The sequence below is a fragment of the Paroedura picta genome, chromosome 12, assembly GCF_049243985.1.
Source record: "Paroedura picta isolate Pp20150507F chromosome 12, Ppicta_v3.0, whole genome shotgun sequence".
NCBI classification, from domain to species: domain Eukaryota; kingdom Metazoa; phylum Chordata; class Lepidosauria; order Squamata; family Gekkonidae; genus Paroedura; species Paroedura picta.
In genome coordinates this window covers 24,297,514-24,313,079 of record NC_135380.1, presented here as the reverse complement: position 1 = coordinate 24,313,079, position 15,566 = coordinate 24,297,514, and the positions used below count along the sequence as shown (strand labels likewise).

At 42.6% G+C, this 15,566-nt stretch overlaps 1 protein-coding gene across 8 annotated transcripts in view; it reads right to left on the bottom strand.

Annotated features, from left to right (window-relative positions):
• GPAT2 (glycerol-3-phosphate acyltransferase 2, mitochondrial) overlaps positions 1–15,566 on the bottom strand; it is a 61,159-nt gene that overhangs the window by 41,020 nt on the left and 4,573 nt on the right. For 5 of the 8 annotated variants that reach the window (XM_077304997.1, XM_077304999.1, XM_077305000.1 and 2 more), the window contains exons 2-5: positions 11,011–11,090; positions 9,153–9,266; positions 7,588–7,661; positions 5,288–5,398 (exon numbers count right to left, since the gene is read on the bottom strand). In XM_077304997.1, coding sequence (XP_077161112.1) covers positions 5,288–5,398; positions 7,588–7,661; positions 9,153–9,266; positions 11,011–11,046 — 335 coding nt within the window. In that variant the 5' untranslated portion in view covers positions 11,047–11,090. Of the gene's footprint in view, positions 1–5,287; positions 5,399–7,587; positions 7,662–9,152; positions 9,267–11,010; positions 11,091–14,094; positions 14,336–14,371; positions 14,710–15,527; positions 15,547–15,566 lie in introns of those variants that run through there. The other 3 variants (XM_077305002.1, XM_077305001.1, XM_077304998.1) reach the window with 3 other exon arrangements.

Below are 15,566 nucleotides of genomic sequence, written 5' to 3'. Positions count from 1 at the left end.
GCATCTGGGAGGGGACTAGTTGGCATGATGTTTTATGGTCACATCACCCAATAAATGTTAAATAAATTTTAAAAATACATTACAAATAATTAACTCCTACCCATTCAAGAACCTCTTCTAGGGTTCTCAAGAAACCCCAGGTTTCACAAAACCCTGGTTGAGAAATCCTGACATGGACACATACACACAAGTTTGCATCAACATAAAGCACAATCTACTGAAGTTTAGCTTTGGTTGTACTGAGCTTAACCCCTGGATCCCAATCATGATACAAATGCCTTTTGGTAAGCCACCTGGAGGCTGATTAGGAGGGATTACTGCACACGTACGCAATGAAATTTGCAGCAATATGTAAAAACAGGCAACTTTCCTATAAACAGATGGAGAATTATAAATAGACAGTGGGTAGATGGGAATAAGCGTTGCTGTTTCAGATGTTTCCATTCATATAGAGGAAACCGCTTTACATGCGACATTTTATTATTTATAAAATAAATTTGACTTAGAGTTTTTGGGCCCAAATCATTAAAGATTCCAAGTTATAGTCAATGAATACCCCGTTTTTGTAACCTTAAACTTTATTGCTGAATGGAAATATTAAAAACTGTTTGTTACAATACAATATAAAGCCACATATTACGGAAGCACCAGCGCTGGCTCCTGTGGACTTCGGAGAGTTGCTGAGCAAGAGTTATGTAGTTTTATTTTTCTGTGTTAGTGGGGGGGGGAATTAGGAAACTGATGCAGAGACTGCAGAGACAAGACTAATGCCCTCTAGTTAGAGTTCATGCATCCCGCCCTCCCCTCCTCACTCCCAAAGAATTGCTTCTGTGGACAGCCTTGGATATTTGAAAAGCATTCAACAGCAGGTTCTTCACTTATAGTGTGAGCTTCATAAATAGCATAACAGATGTGCATTCCAGTAAACCGAATGCTGTACCACATCCACTCAACCTTTATAGTGCAGCCCAATGTTTATTCATTTCATTATGTTCACTTCTCACTGTTCCTACTTCCAACCCTCCACACACAACCAAAATATTTTTACACACTAAAACCTGTTTTAAGAAGAGGGGGTTGGAAACGTCACAGTCACTAGCCAATAGACATTCTCCCCATCCAGCATTCAAGCTGGACCATCATGAAGATGTGCCGAACCAGTTCATTTCTATAGCTTTCTTCAGGAGAGCAAAATGTACATTAGCTTACAGAGCTGGGATTGAACTGCTTCAGCTACTCTTGCTTTCACCTGATTTCTTACCCTTTTCAGCGGCTAGCTGAATAAGAGCACATGACCCAAAAACTGCCCTGTCTATATGTCACACAAAAATGCTGTCCTTTCCATTTCAATATATGGCTCTAGCGCATTTCTGCCTCCCATTCTCTCACTTTACTATTTTTGCAGGCAAGGAAGGGAGGCAAAGATGCCATCAAATATTTTCAGGAGACAAAAAGAGACACAAGCCAAGTGCCAGAAACACAACCCAAGGGTCAGAGCGATAGTGAAATTCTCTCCATTGCAGAGCAATCCAACTTTGCTGTCTTGCTGCTCTTCTCTGCATCTTTGCTAAGAGGCTGGAGATGCAGTAATCAAGATCTTTATCCAGCAAGCCCTTCCAAAAGCAGCAGCAAGGAGTTGCAGCTCTAGAGAATCTCATGATTTCGCAAGAGCCCCACAACTTACCCGAGGGCCCAGGCCCTTAGGCTGAAGACTATTGGTTTAAAAGCAGACTTCATAAAAGGCTAACTGAATATGAAGAATAATCTGCAAATAGCCTGACCACAACTTGGTGTAAGGGCTTTCACCCTAATAAGACTAATCAGTGGCTCAACAGACAACCTCTAAAACATACATTATACTGGGCCACCATGTCCATTTCACATCACTGAGATCCAAATCTATGGCTGTCACTGAGCCCACCTCTTTTCCTTCTCCCAGCCACCCCTCCAGCCCTGGTTAGTTTCTCTCCAACCAGTCATGGTCCTTATGTCCTCTCAGCTCAGTATAGCTTCCTTCAGTCCTACAGGCTCTTCTGCTGCTACCTGGAACTTCATGTCCAGCCTTCCAGGACTCTTACCGCTTACAGAGCCTCATGTCACAATCTGCCAAGCTGCCCCCACGAACAGTTTTGTCTTTTTTTGCATTTCTTCCATTAATACTTTGAATCAAACAGCACCAGTCTGGAACACACAATCTATTTTTTTAAGATGGGACTCTCCCACTTTTTGTGGTACATTAGCCACTCACAAGGGACGCAATCCAGAATTAAAAGCCTTTTTGGAAATCACTTGTCAAAACAAACCCTGTCTCCAAGGGATCTCTGCAGCTTTTGTCTGAACAGGTTCTGGTTGTGACTATCTAGTTTTGGAGATTTGTGTGTGCAGTTTTCAGCATGTTGATGAAGTTAGTCCTATAGTCCTATTCCGCCCACTGGCTGCAGATGCCAAATCAGCTTCGTTGATTCAGCATTCCTCTAGAATGGGTTATTTGGGGTAGTATAGATCAGGGGTAGTCAACCTGCTGTCCTCCAGATGTCCATGGACTACAATTCCCATGAGCCCCTGCCAGCATTTGCAGTTTTTTGCCACATCTATTTTACTGTTTTATTCTGTTTATATATTATATATTGTATTCTTGTTTCATGGATTTTATTGTAGGGTTTTACTGGGGGTTTATATGCTGTAACTTGCCTCAAGCCTCCATGGAGAGGTGAGTAACAAATCTAATAAATTATGATGATGAGGATAGTGATGATGATGATGATGAAACCAAAGTCAGAGCTGTGGCTAACATACTAGGGCAAAATGGCCAGTGGTGTGGGGAGAAGGGGATGCACACACTAAGTGGGTGCAGATGGGAGGAGCATGCTTCCCTCATGGCAAGAACAGCCTTTTCTACAGAGCCTTGTAGCATCACGACAGCTCAAACCAACTTCAGATAAAGAGCCAGCCAAATCACAATTGCCTGGCACAAATAAGGTATCATTCCTCCAGCCTTTACACCAGAGAAACATGGCTCACAAAGCCAGAGAAAACAGACGGAGAAACAGATGTGAAGACACCTTGAGTGTACTGAGATAGACACTCACACACAAGCCAGAATGGATAGCTTCCAACTTGCAAAGACTCTTCCCCCAAACTAAAGAACCAAGAAAGAAGCTCTATAGCAACATTTTTTTAAACGGTGGAATAGGATGTCTGGGGTGTGGCTGTGTACACGCATGCGTGCGTGCATGTGAGCATCAGTACCAATGAGGAAAATGGGAGAGAATTAAAAAAAGAGAAAACAATTACTAGGTAGGTAAACATTCTGCCACTCTAATGGGCTGCCTGGGAAGAAATAAAATGGATTAGAGTTATCCCTTGGGGTCCTTTATATTTAGAGTCAGGGCAGTTCAGGGTAAAGCCAGAGTGGTGTAGTGGTTAGGAGCAGCAGCCTCTAATCAGGGGAGCCAGGTTTGATTCCTTCCTCTTCCTCCACATGCAGTCAGCTGAGTGACCTTGGGACAGTCACAGTCCTGTTAGAGCTGTTGTCACAGAGCAGTTCTGACAGAGCTCTCTCAATCCCACCTGATTTACAGAGTATCTGTTGTAGGGAAAGGAAGAGAAGGTGATTGTAAGCTGCTTTGTGACTCCTTTGGATAGTGAAAGGAGGGGTATAAAAATCAACTCTTCTTCCTCTTCAAAATATATCCTGCTCTTTCAGTGTGTGCTTACTGATTAACATGAATTTAAAATTTGCAGAAGGGATTGTCTATGGAATCAGGACTTTATATACTCTACTTTAATCTGCTCTGGTTCGGCCTCAACTTGGAGTACTGTGTTCAGTTTTGGGCACCCCAATTGACGAGGGATATTGACAAACTGGAATGTGTCCAGAGGAAGGCAACAAAGATGGTGAGGGGTTTGGAGACCAAGACATATGAAGAAAGGTTGGGGGAGCTTGGTCTGTTTAGCCTAGAGAGGAGACGACTGAGAGGGGATCTGATAACCATCTTCAAGTATTTAAAAGGGTGCTATATGGAGGATGGAGCAGAATTGTTCTCTCTTGCCCCAGAGGGACAGACCAGAACAAATGGGATGAAATTAATTCAAAAGAAATTCCATCTAAACATCCGGAAGAAGTTCCTGACATTTAGAATGGTTTCTCAATGGAACAGGCTTCCTCGGGAGGTGGGGGGTTCTCCATCTTTAGAAATTTTTAAATAGAGGCTGGATAGCCATCTGATGGAAAGGCTGATTCTGTGAAGGCAAAGGGGCGGCATGTTACAGTAGATGAGCGATTGGGATGTGAGTGTCCTGCATAGTGCAGGGGGTTGGACTAGTTGACCCATGAGGTTCCTTCCAACTCTGTTATTTGATGATTCTAGGAGTGAAATTACTTCTGGATAATTAGTTTGGGGCACGTTGATATAATGTTGAGCATACAGTGCAAGGGGGGAAAGATTCCAAGGCTCCTGTATTCTAAAAAAGGGGATGTGGGGCACAATTCCCCAAGGCAGAAAAGGACAGACATCTTGAGAGGTCACAGAACGTTTTTCACTTGCAGAGTGGACCCCACCTTACAATCTGCCTTGCAGACAGAACATGCCTTATGAGCTGAACATTAGATCAGCTCTTAGATTTGCACCCTTCCTTCATGCTTGAGGTAGGCAAGCAAAGAAAAAAATCAGGCAGAACACATTCCTCCAGGAGTTTTTTAAAATGCAACCCATAAACATTTTAAAAACAACTGATAGCTGAATGACATACAGTGGAACATTTTGTTTAATGAAGAGTGCTGACAAATTCCTTTACCAGCCAAAAAATAGGTGGCTGCTCTGCGAATTGTGCAGGAAGACAAGATATATGGATGCTAGTCAGTAACCATCTATCATATGCAGCTTTTGACCAACACATTGAAAAATTCCAGAACTGTTTTCTCTTACACAACCCCTAAGCTCACTCCCAAACAGAATGCATCAAGTTTTTTTCCCATCAGTGGGGAGGTCAGGATCCATCCAGCTCACAGGCATCTCTCCCACCACTGATCCATAAAGTCTATTCCAAACCTGCTGTGAAACACCATCTCCAGGCTGAGAAGCCCATTATCAGACACTGCAGAGGCTCGACCACTCAAAGCACAGCAGGATTCATTCCTCACGGACGCACACAATGAGTCTGCTGGACATCTGTCAAACCAAACCTTCCAAGACACCGTGCAAGTAACCCAGAGCACTCAGATTGTCCAGAGAACAAAACTCAGCTGCTGCAATCCCCAACTGGGATACCCAGGCAAAAGCAATACCTCTTGCTGTGGAAAATTCTTTCTTGCAGATTGTTAGGAGTATCATCGAAGAATTGCCAGTCGCATACTGTTAGGAAGCAGCAGAGTCTCCTTACCAGCCAGCCTCTGTACCTGGGCAAGAGGTAAAAGTCACACAAACTGAGGAATAACAAATGGTAGTGCTTCAAGAATTATGATGTTCCTCAGACTCATTTCTTCTACAGGCTGAAAGAAAGATGATGGAAAAAACATATGCCCCAAACAGGGCTTAAGGCTCATTCCACTTCTTTCATAAGTTACAACACGCCATCTCTCCTCTCCACAGGAACTGCTATTCCATATCAGTCCGAGGTCCCTGTAGCCCAACAATCTGTTTCTATCAGTGACCATCAGGATGACTCTGAGAATCTTGTTACAAACAGGCATGAAAACAACACCCCTTTGCAGCTTTCTCCCTCCGAAATCTGGTAATTAGAGGCATGTTGCCTCCATGCATGGAGATTCTGTTGACATATATTTATCTAAACCTTAAAAAAAATTATTGTAATTTAATATTGAGATTGTTATATGAAAATGTTACTGGAACTGTTATGAAATCACTGTTACTATTGTAATGATTTGTATTTAGAACATGTAAACCGCCTTGAGCCGCAAGGGAGAGTGGTGTATAAACAAACAAACAAGCAATAGAGTGGCCTTTCCTATAATTGGTAATAATTCCCCCAGATATCTCCAGAAATGCAACAGCACAGCGCAAAGATGGTAATCATCCCATTTTCCTTTCAGTATATATACATGTCGAATTCTGGATATGCTATACTCAAGAGAACATTCACTTCATTTTCTTGTATTTAAGTTTCATGTTTGCATTCAATGCCAATAAACCATGATTTGTAAATTTGGGCTTTCTTAAATAGGAGCTAAGCAACATCCAAAGTGCCCATTACTAGGGGAAATTAGCATAATATTTGCATAAGCTAGCTTTGAACAGCAAAATGTTCATCCTTGGCACAGAAGTGAGGCTACCGTACTCCAATCTGATAGACCTAACAACAGGAGCTGTACAAAATGATAATAAGGCTAGGCAGGCCTATGTTATCCAGATTGCACAGTGATTGATTTCACACTTCTGGTTCTGCTGCACTTCAGAAAACCATGAATGTTTGGTTTAGCTGTGATATTAATCAAGTACTTTCTCTCTTCCCTGTTGTTAATAACACTTAGTACGTTGGGGATTTCAGTTTTCAAAGAACTTTACAAACTACAATTAAAGTAATTAGTAATCAGGCTAATGAGAATAAAGCCTTTAATCCTCACACAACTCCTGTGAGGTAAAAAAAAACTTTGTTATCTACTTTTTAATTTTGAAAGGAATGGGGTGGGAGAGGGGAGAAAGAAGAGATATGCAGAGTAAATGACTAAGCCAAAATTGCACTCTTTGAAGGACCAACCCAAGACTTTTTGATTCTGGGTGGAAAAAAAATCAAAGTCCCTTGCACTCCCCTCACCATTAACAGAGGACACAATCCACCAGGAGGTTTTTCTGAACAAGACACACTGAAATGCATAGAAACTCCACAAAAGCACTGTTGTTAATTTAAACAAAACTCACACCAGAGAACCACCCTATGGATGTGCGTGTGGTCATTAGACATCCCCCCCCGCCATTTTGAAGTGGCCTCCTCTGAAACACACAAGATTTTGCTATCAAGATTTTGCTATCATCATCAACAATAGCCATAACATAAGCAACAGCTGAATATTTTATTCATTCCAGTAACATTACGACTGCAACCTTACAGTGTGGGCATATCTTAGACTAGGATCTGGGTAACGCAAGACTGCATCCCCACTTTGCTGTAGAAGTTTCCTGGTCACCTTGGGACAGTCACTCTTCTACAACCTGACCTACCTTACAGGCTTCTTGTGGGGATAAAATGGAGGAGAGGAGAATGATATCAGCCACTTTGAGTCTCCAGTAGGCAGGAAAACAAGGCAACGTAATAAATAAACCGAGCAATTTTTAAAATTTAATTCACATGTACCCCACTTTCCTACCTTTCATCACTCTCCTCTCCTCCTTTCCCCCCAGCAACCCTTTGAGGTAGGTTAGACTGAGTGTAACTGGCCAAAGTCACCCAGAGTTTTCCCGTTACACATACACAGATGAATATGGCTTTCTCTACACATGTGGAATATGTATAGGAAGGACACAAGACTCAGGTACAGTCCAGCTATCCATATAAGTTGGAGAAATGTGTGAAGAATAGATTTGGGGCACTTTTTACCCAAGCCACCTTTCCATCCCCTTCTGAGCTTACCTCGTGTTTTCTTCTGTTATCTTGATTACATTGCAAAATCCCAAAGAGGCAAGGTGCTTGTGAAAAAAGGATTTCTGAAGATATAAAGAGAAAAGACTCAAGTGCCGCAACATTCCCTGCACAGCTCTGTTATCTCACTTCAACAGTCTTCCATCCCAACAAGCAGGAAGAACAGTAGACCATCATAGCTTAAGGACCCAAGGTTGTCTTGTCATCACTATCAACCCGAGAAAACAAAGAGCAGTTGATCTCACGGAGACAGAGAGCCGAAGAATAAAAGGCCAACGAAAAGGCTGAATCTTTTGAGACTAAAGAAATTGATGCTGAAAACTTTATAGAAGATTTAATCACTATCAAAATCCAGCATTCTGCTTCCCATGGTGGCCAGTCAGAGGGCTCTAGGAAGTTCACAATCTAATATTCTGACTATGGAAAGTTCCTTCAGTTGTCATGGTTAACTGCCAGGGATCGATGTCACCTTCATGAATTTGCCCCCATTTCAGCTACTTAACAGCAGGGAAGGAAGGTAAAGGTAAAGGTATCCCCTGTGCAAGCGCAGGGTCATGTCTGACCCTTGGGGTGATGCTCTCTAGCATTTTCATGGCAGACTCAGTACGGGGTGGTTTGCCAGTGCCTTCCCCAGTGCCTTCCCCAGAAAGCTGGGTACTCATTTTACCGACCTCAGAAGGATGGAAGGCTGAGTTAACCTTGAGCCGGCTGCTGGGATCAAACTCCCAACCTCATGGGCAGACAGCTTCAGACAGCATGTTGCTGCCTTACCACTCTGCACCACAAGAGGCTCATACAGGGAAGGAAAGAGCCTCAAAAAACAGTCCCTCAAAAAGCAGGCTGCATTTGGCAATAAAAAAAAAAAACAACTGAATATAAAGTGCCCTTCCATCATAAAGCTGTCTAGTGAGTTTGTGGTCATGGTGAAATTCAAACTAGGGACTTCCCAATGCACAGCACAGCTCACCCTCTTGGTCATTCACATGTCTTCCTAAGCAGACCTACACCCTTCTACAGCCCAGCAACTTCAATGGACTTAGGAAGGTGTAACTGAGCTAAGGATGGGACTGTACTTGCACCAGTTTCTTTTGTTTACCTTTTTTGCCCGGGTTCATGATACAGTTATTACTATGGGAAAACCAGGTAAGCCACTGACAACATTAGCACAGATGACACAGAAGCTAGTCTTCAGCTATACTGGGAACATTTGGTAAAGGAAAAGGAATTTAGTGTACTTGAATGAATCATTAGGGAGAAGAATACCAGGGTTCAGTGTTTGTACACAATGTCTTCCCCCTGCACTGGTGCAGAGCTTGTGTGGGTGCTTGTGTATAAAGGCTCCCAGATTCCTAGACCCATGCCATTTCCAGAAACAAAACTTTCTTTTTCTATATGGATGGTTAGGGGAAGGCAGAACCACTATATACTATGCAAGGCCACACAGACAAGAAACTTACTTGGATTAGTTCTGGCTTGCCAGGACAACTGGCACTCACTAAACCAAAAACAGACAGATCCATTCCTTTTCTCACCACTAGCACTTTCTGACAACTTACCCAACTCTCTGGAGTACACCTTTGGCAGCAGCGCCCAACAAATGGGCGGTACTTGCCCAGATAGGGCTTGACCACTTCCAGCTTGCTCCCCAAATCCATAGGCCAGGTCTTCATCTGAGAAGAAAAACACACAGCTAGTGTTAAGGCAAACAACATTTTCCAAGACATCCTGATACACAACACAAGTGAGCAGATTTCTCATACTGAGATGATCACACAACAAGTATAATCACTGAAGATTGTGGTTCCTTCACGGCCTTAAGGGAAAAAACCACTATACAACTGCCTGGACCAAAAATCCTGCTCCTTTAATGGCTTGCTGGGATGTTATTTACCTCTATATCATGAAACATTTCAGCTGCCAATTTCCAAATATTCCAAATATTATCAAATATTAAGCTTCTATTAAAAGGACAATTTTCTTCTCCAAGCCTGTTTTTCTTCTCCAAGCCTATAAAAGTTAATTGGAAACTAACCATCAGATGTTTATGATTTGCAAGGATCAGAGTCTCACTGCTCTACACTGCTACATAGTTTGATGTTAAGGGAGGAGGAGAATTATTCCAAAATCATTCAAAAATAAAACTGTGCCCTTTTTCAGTCCATCGTTTTTATTTATGTTGCTAAGAAACTGCCCTTGTCTAGCTGTTTTGCTTCAGGCTTTGGGGCCTTGTCAAGTTACTGAAGGATCCCCTCTGTGAAATTAATGTCACAATGACTTGCCGTTTCAAGAGAGGTGAGGGATGAATCAGAGCTAGGCACAGGTGTACATGAGATTATGGGCCTGGGGACTCCAAGGCCAGATACCTAGAAAGTGTTTTGCACTCACATTCCATCTCTTTAGTGCAAGAAACCTTGAGAGTTGCTTGCTTGACTGTGAGCAGCTGGCAGCTATGGAGGTATACAATCACAGACCTTAGCAATACACCTGGTTGGCCAATCAGGATCAGGCCTGCTGCAGGTAGTCTGGATAAAGAAGACCATTCAATCAATTTTGAACCTTTGGATTTTCCATCCTTCCAGCCACCCTTTTGACTGTAGGTTGAGCCTGTATAGCCAAAACCCTTTTTTTCTTTTGAATTTTGGAATTCAAGCATGACTCTGTACCTTCAATCTGACCAGGTAACATCTGGGCCAGTGGACAAAAGTCCAAATAAATATTCTATGATAGTTATTTAGTTTTCTTATTTTCTTCCCTGTTTTGTACTGCTTCTATACACGTATACTTCTGCACATTTATTTTAAGAAACCTTATTAATTATATTCCTGTGGTGTTATTTGGGTTTGGGGCTAAACCCAGTACCTTGTTTGAAGAACTCGATTTGCAAGTACCATACCTAGTAGGGCTCATTTCTTGATTAGCACCCAGTAGGGCTGGAGACTTGATCCCTCAGTTTCTAAGATGTGGTTTGCTTAAAGGGGCTGGTGGTAGCTCATTACCCTGGACAGTGATGATCCAGTCTCCAATACTATGCCTTTTGCTCTTGAACTTCCCTCAAAGCCTTCTTGTGGAACAAGAGGGCTTTTCATGCACATCACAGAACTGAGCTTTTTTTCCTGGCAGAATATTAGTTTCCATGCAAGTGCATACTTTTTGTTGCTGTTATTCAAACACATACAGCCTGTACATACACCCGTTAATCTAGACATGAAAATGGATAGACAAGCGCTACCTTCTCACCCACCATCACAACTTCCCAACTCTAATGGCAGCTCACGCAGCAAACCTCCCACAAGTTGCCTGCTTGGAAGAAAGAGCTGCTCGCACCTAATCTCTGTGCTTTACCCCAACTCCTCAAACTTACAGAAGAAAAAAACAGAAGCCTTTAGCTCTGGCCATTTCAAAAGAATTACGTACATATTTCTGCTGCTGCAACTTGCTGTCAGTCCGCATGTTGCTGTCTGGCCAAAGACAAACACAAGTTCTATTTGGCACTCCTGGATTCATACGAGGCAAAAGACAAAATCAGCATAATATTAAGAGCATGCCAAAATACAAGAAACAATTCATGGGGAAGGATGGACTAAATCACACTTGGAAATAAATGCCAAATGAGATTTTATACGACCTATGCAGAGATAATCAGATTACACACTAGGAGAAAAATGATGATTAACTTGAGAAGCTAAGAAACTCATGCAGTGCCTGCCAAGACTGTCCCTAGGCATGTTAGAGGTTGTTAGCCCATCAGCTCTGGAACCCATGCACACTGCAGCTGTAGGTTTTGATGGGCCCCTCCATCCCAACTCCCTTTCTCTCACTCCCAACAATTGTAACCATCCTCATCCTATCTCCACCGCAACTAATATCTCTTCTACAATTGAGCTATGATTTGAAGCTTGACTTTATCACACTTTTGTTTAGCCCTGTTTACACCAGCGGGTTTGAAAGAAGAAAAAAAGAGGCATGACATTGCTGCAGGGGACTTCGTGCTAGCTACTTTTTTCATTGTCTCCCAACATGTTTGCTCTTGGGGAATGAGAAACTCACCTAGGATTCTTTATTTAACGGTCAGCCCTCTATTTAGTTGCAGACCTCAGCAGCTGTCCAGTACCCTGATGCTAGTGCTTCACAGTACATCTAAGCATGCTGGGATTGTGTTCATATAGATACAACGTGAAAAGAGTTAGCCCCTCCTATTTTACAGGTGTGTTATAAGAATACAAAAGCCCTGCTGGATGAAATCAGTGGTCTAACATCCTGTTTCACACAGCTGCCAACAAACAGATACAGAGTCCAAGGCCTTCCCATGATATTGCCCCTTAGCACTGGCTTTCAGAAGTTAATCTCGCCAAAGGCCAGTTCTACAATACAGGTGGACTGGTCTTTCATGAGCCACGTTTAAATTTTTTTTTAATACCCAGAAATTCCAGGTCCACTAATGTGTCTTTAACAGGGAAAACAAGAGTGCATGTGCATGACCTCTTACCAGTTACAGCATAATTAATCTGTGTTGGGCTCTTAAATAGGATGAAGAAGCACTGTGTAGGATCAGATTAAGACCCATCAGCATTTTCTATAAGAATACTAGCAAACAACAGGCAGCAGATCAGGGGTCCCCTACCTTTTGGAACATGTGTATTATTGATATGTTATTATGACTGTGTTATATCTTTAGACTGTTCTATGTATTGCCCCTGAAATGTTTTATGTGAGCCACCTTGAGCCATATGGGAGGGCGGTATAAAAATCTAAATAAACAAATAAACAAACAAATAAAAAATGTGGGCACCTTTGAATTTTCAACACATTTCAAGTATAACCACGAAATGGCTGCCATAGGAGGCAAAGCCAGTCACAAAATGGCTGCCAGAGGTGGTAGAGCCAGCAGCTAACCATAGAATGTCAGGGAGATCATGCATAAAATTCGCAGTTTCCCTCCAACATTTCAGGCAGAAGCTCTGTTTAACAGCCTGCCTTTTAAAGCCCTGATCTAGATAGCCCAAGTAAGCCTGATCCTGTTGTACTTGTAGTTCTGCTGAGGACCAAGCTTGAGGTCTGAGGCAGGATCATAAGCCTACACTGGAATTCATCATTGCACAGCTAGATCCCATCTGTCAGATCTAGTCATCCTAAAGTGAAACTGACCAGTAGCACACACAGGTGGGAAGATCTATCCTGTGGCTTTTGTATATAAATTAGGATCGTTTGTGGGTTGCTTTGGTTCAGTTCACAATAAAGGGCTGAAATGAACTCACAGTATTCTGGTCTCTGAACCCACGGATCTGCCAACCCTGCCTAAAATTTGGATGGGAGAACTCTGCAGATATGGATGGGAGTTCTTCCAAAGAACACCGAGGTTCATTGCATATAGACAGGAAATGGCAAACCACCTCCCAACGTCCCTTGCCTGGCTCCCAGACAACCCCTGGATCTCCTGGCTACACCACACATGGCATGCAATCAATCTATCAATGGATCTATCGATAAGATACTTCTAAAATGAACATATTATTTCAAAGTATTTTCTTGCCTACACAAAGCTTAACTTCAGGCATGCAGTAAAGTTACTTGTGCTGTTGTGAGTGGCTGCCAAAGCATCTTTTTAAAAAAATGCACAAGCCAATCCAAGGCCCTGTTGGGCAAAAGCCCCACCCACTTTCTAAAAATGCTTGGTGAGCGCCAGGAAAGATGTTGGCAAGCACCACGACATTCATGGGGACTCCTGGGGCCGATGACCAATTGGCAATTAGCCAAAGTTAGGCCTAAGTTATCCAGCCTGGGAGGTGGACAGAAAAATCTTAGCATTCCACCCATTTGCACATATTTCTTTACCTCTGGCTCATCCATTTTACATTTGTTGCATAAATCTTTGAGAGCATTAAGGAGGCCAAATCACCTTGCCGTAGAACAAGAAAAGATGGGGGAGCCCTTCTTTTCATAATAGCTGCCAGCAACTACTTGTGCAGGGCCACCTACACACAATTAGCGTTCCCTATGCACGCACCCACAAAGCAAGCAAGAAAGAAATGGAATGCATTGCTTTAATCCCCTATACTTACTTATACCCTTGGCCCAAGAGGCAATAGAAACCAGAGTTAGTCAAAAGAAGCAGCAAGTCCTTTCACAAACCCTCCAATCTTTTTAAAGACAGCCCTGGTGAGAGGAAAACTCCTCTTGCAACTTAAGGCATTTCAAAGAGAAAGAGACTTAACTCCTTGCCAAAGAAATCAATTGTTCTACAGTCTATATGCAGCACAAAGGAAAAGAAAAAAAAAAGAGGGAAGAAAAGTGAATGAAACAACCCATCAGCCTGTGCGACCAAAGCTCTCCGGGGGGAAATAAACATTTATTCTTTTTGTACTGTTGTTCCAATATCATTACAATTGACTTTTCCTTCCCATTGCCTCAGCTTGCCCAGAGACACAAGCCAGTCCCTTGACATGAAACTACAGCTCACTCTAACTGCCCCTGTAATATGTTCAACGGTGAGCAACCTACCTGCTAACTGGTATTTAGGGACCGACAACCATCTGAAGCAAGTTTGTGGGCTGCCCAAACAAAAAAAAAGAAGCCCTTCAGCCTTTTCTACTCTACTTCCTCAGCAGCAATGCATGACGGAAACAGCACAAAATTTACCTAGACAAATCTGAGGAAGAAATCATTCTTCGCTACCCAATTCAAACTGGGGTAACAACTGCACTAGTGCCCTGCCCATTTTATTACTTTAAATTTGTATATCCTTCATTTCTATCCCAACTTTCTCCTCAAAGAGGACCTGAAGTGACTGCATTGTTCTCCTCTTCTCCATTTTATTCTCACTATCACCATACAGGGCAGGTTAGGCTGAGCATGTGGGACTGGCACATCCAGTAAGCTTCTATGGCAGAAGGGGGGATTCGAACCCGAGTCTCCAGAACCCAGCCCAACACTCTAACTACTAGGCCACTCTGGCTCTGTCCAATATACTCTCCACTTCATGTTCAAAAACCGCCAGTCTTGCTTGAAACTTCCGTCCTCCACAACTGGTACCAAACCGAGAACTATAGTCAAGGAGCCTGAATTCTCACAAATTCTCCACCGAATCACATTCAAAAACTCTTGAATGTCTGGCACCAACAACCTCACATCAAACTCTTTATGTTGCTATGGCAATGCCACTCCTATCTGTATAGGCCTAACAGAGGCCTCCTATCTCAAACCTGCCTTCCCTTAAGTTCAAGAGCCACTTTACTGCAAAAAGGCAACACTTATTTTCTCTATGTTTATGATGGTAATATAAATACATGACAAAAATAACGCATATATGGCCAGTTTCCTCCCATATGCCCCTGTGTGCCGAGCCCATTTTTTCCCCCTTCTGTGATAGCTGCCACTTTGTAAAAAGGCTTCCCTTTCTATAGACATTTTGGGAAAGCACTGCACCACTATGCTTTTATCAGAGTTTTTAATGAGGTATAAAAACTGAAAGTCTCTCTTAGGGGGGAAGGGGTTATACAGGGGTTGTATTTTGTTGGTTTTGAAATGTACTGTTTTTAATTATGGTGCATAAACTGCCTTGAACCATAAGGAAAGACAGGATGAAAATATTTCAATAAATAAAACAGCAGGTTTCCCCATTTTGGAACACCTGTAGGACATACACTGACTGTTCCTATAGCAATTAAAACATACTAGCTTGCAAACAATGATAAACAGAGCATTTGTGCAATGAGCGAGCAGAAGCCAAAACCCTTGGTAATACAGCCCACATATCTTTTGCGCTGCATAAAAGAAGTAAGAGACCACACTGTATGCAACCATTCTATGCGTACAATTGTAGAGCTTTCCTGCATTCCTCTCTATTCCTATAGCCCCCTCTCACTCCCCAAAAAGATTATGCCCAGGATTGGGAGGCCTGCAGGGTTGGGGGAGTTTAAAGGGGGTCGAATTACTCTTTCTTGCTATCCCGCAAGTGCAGCTCCCTTAAGGAA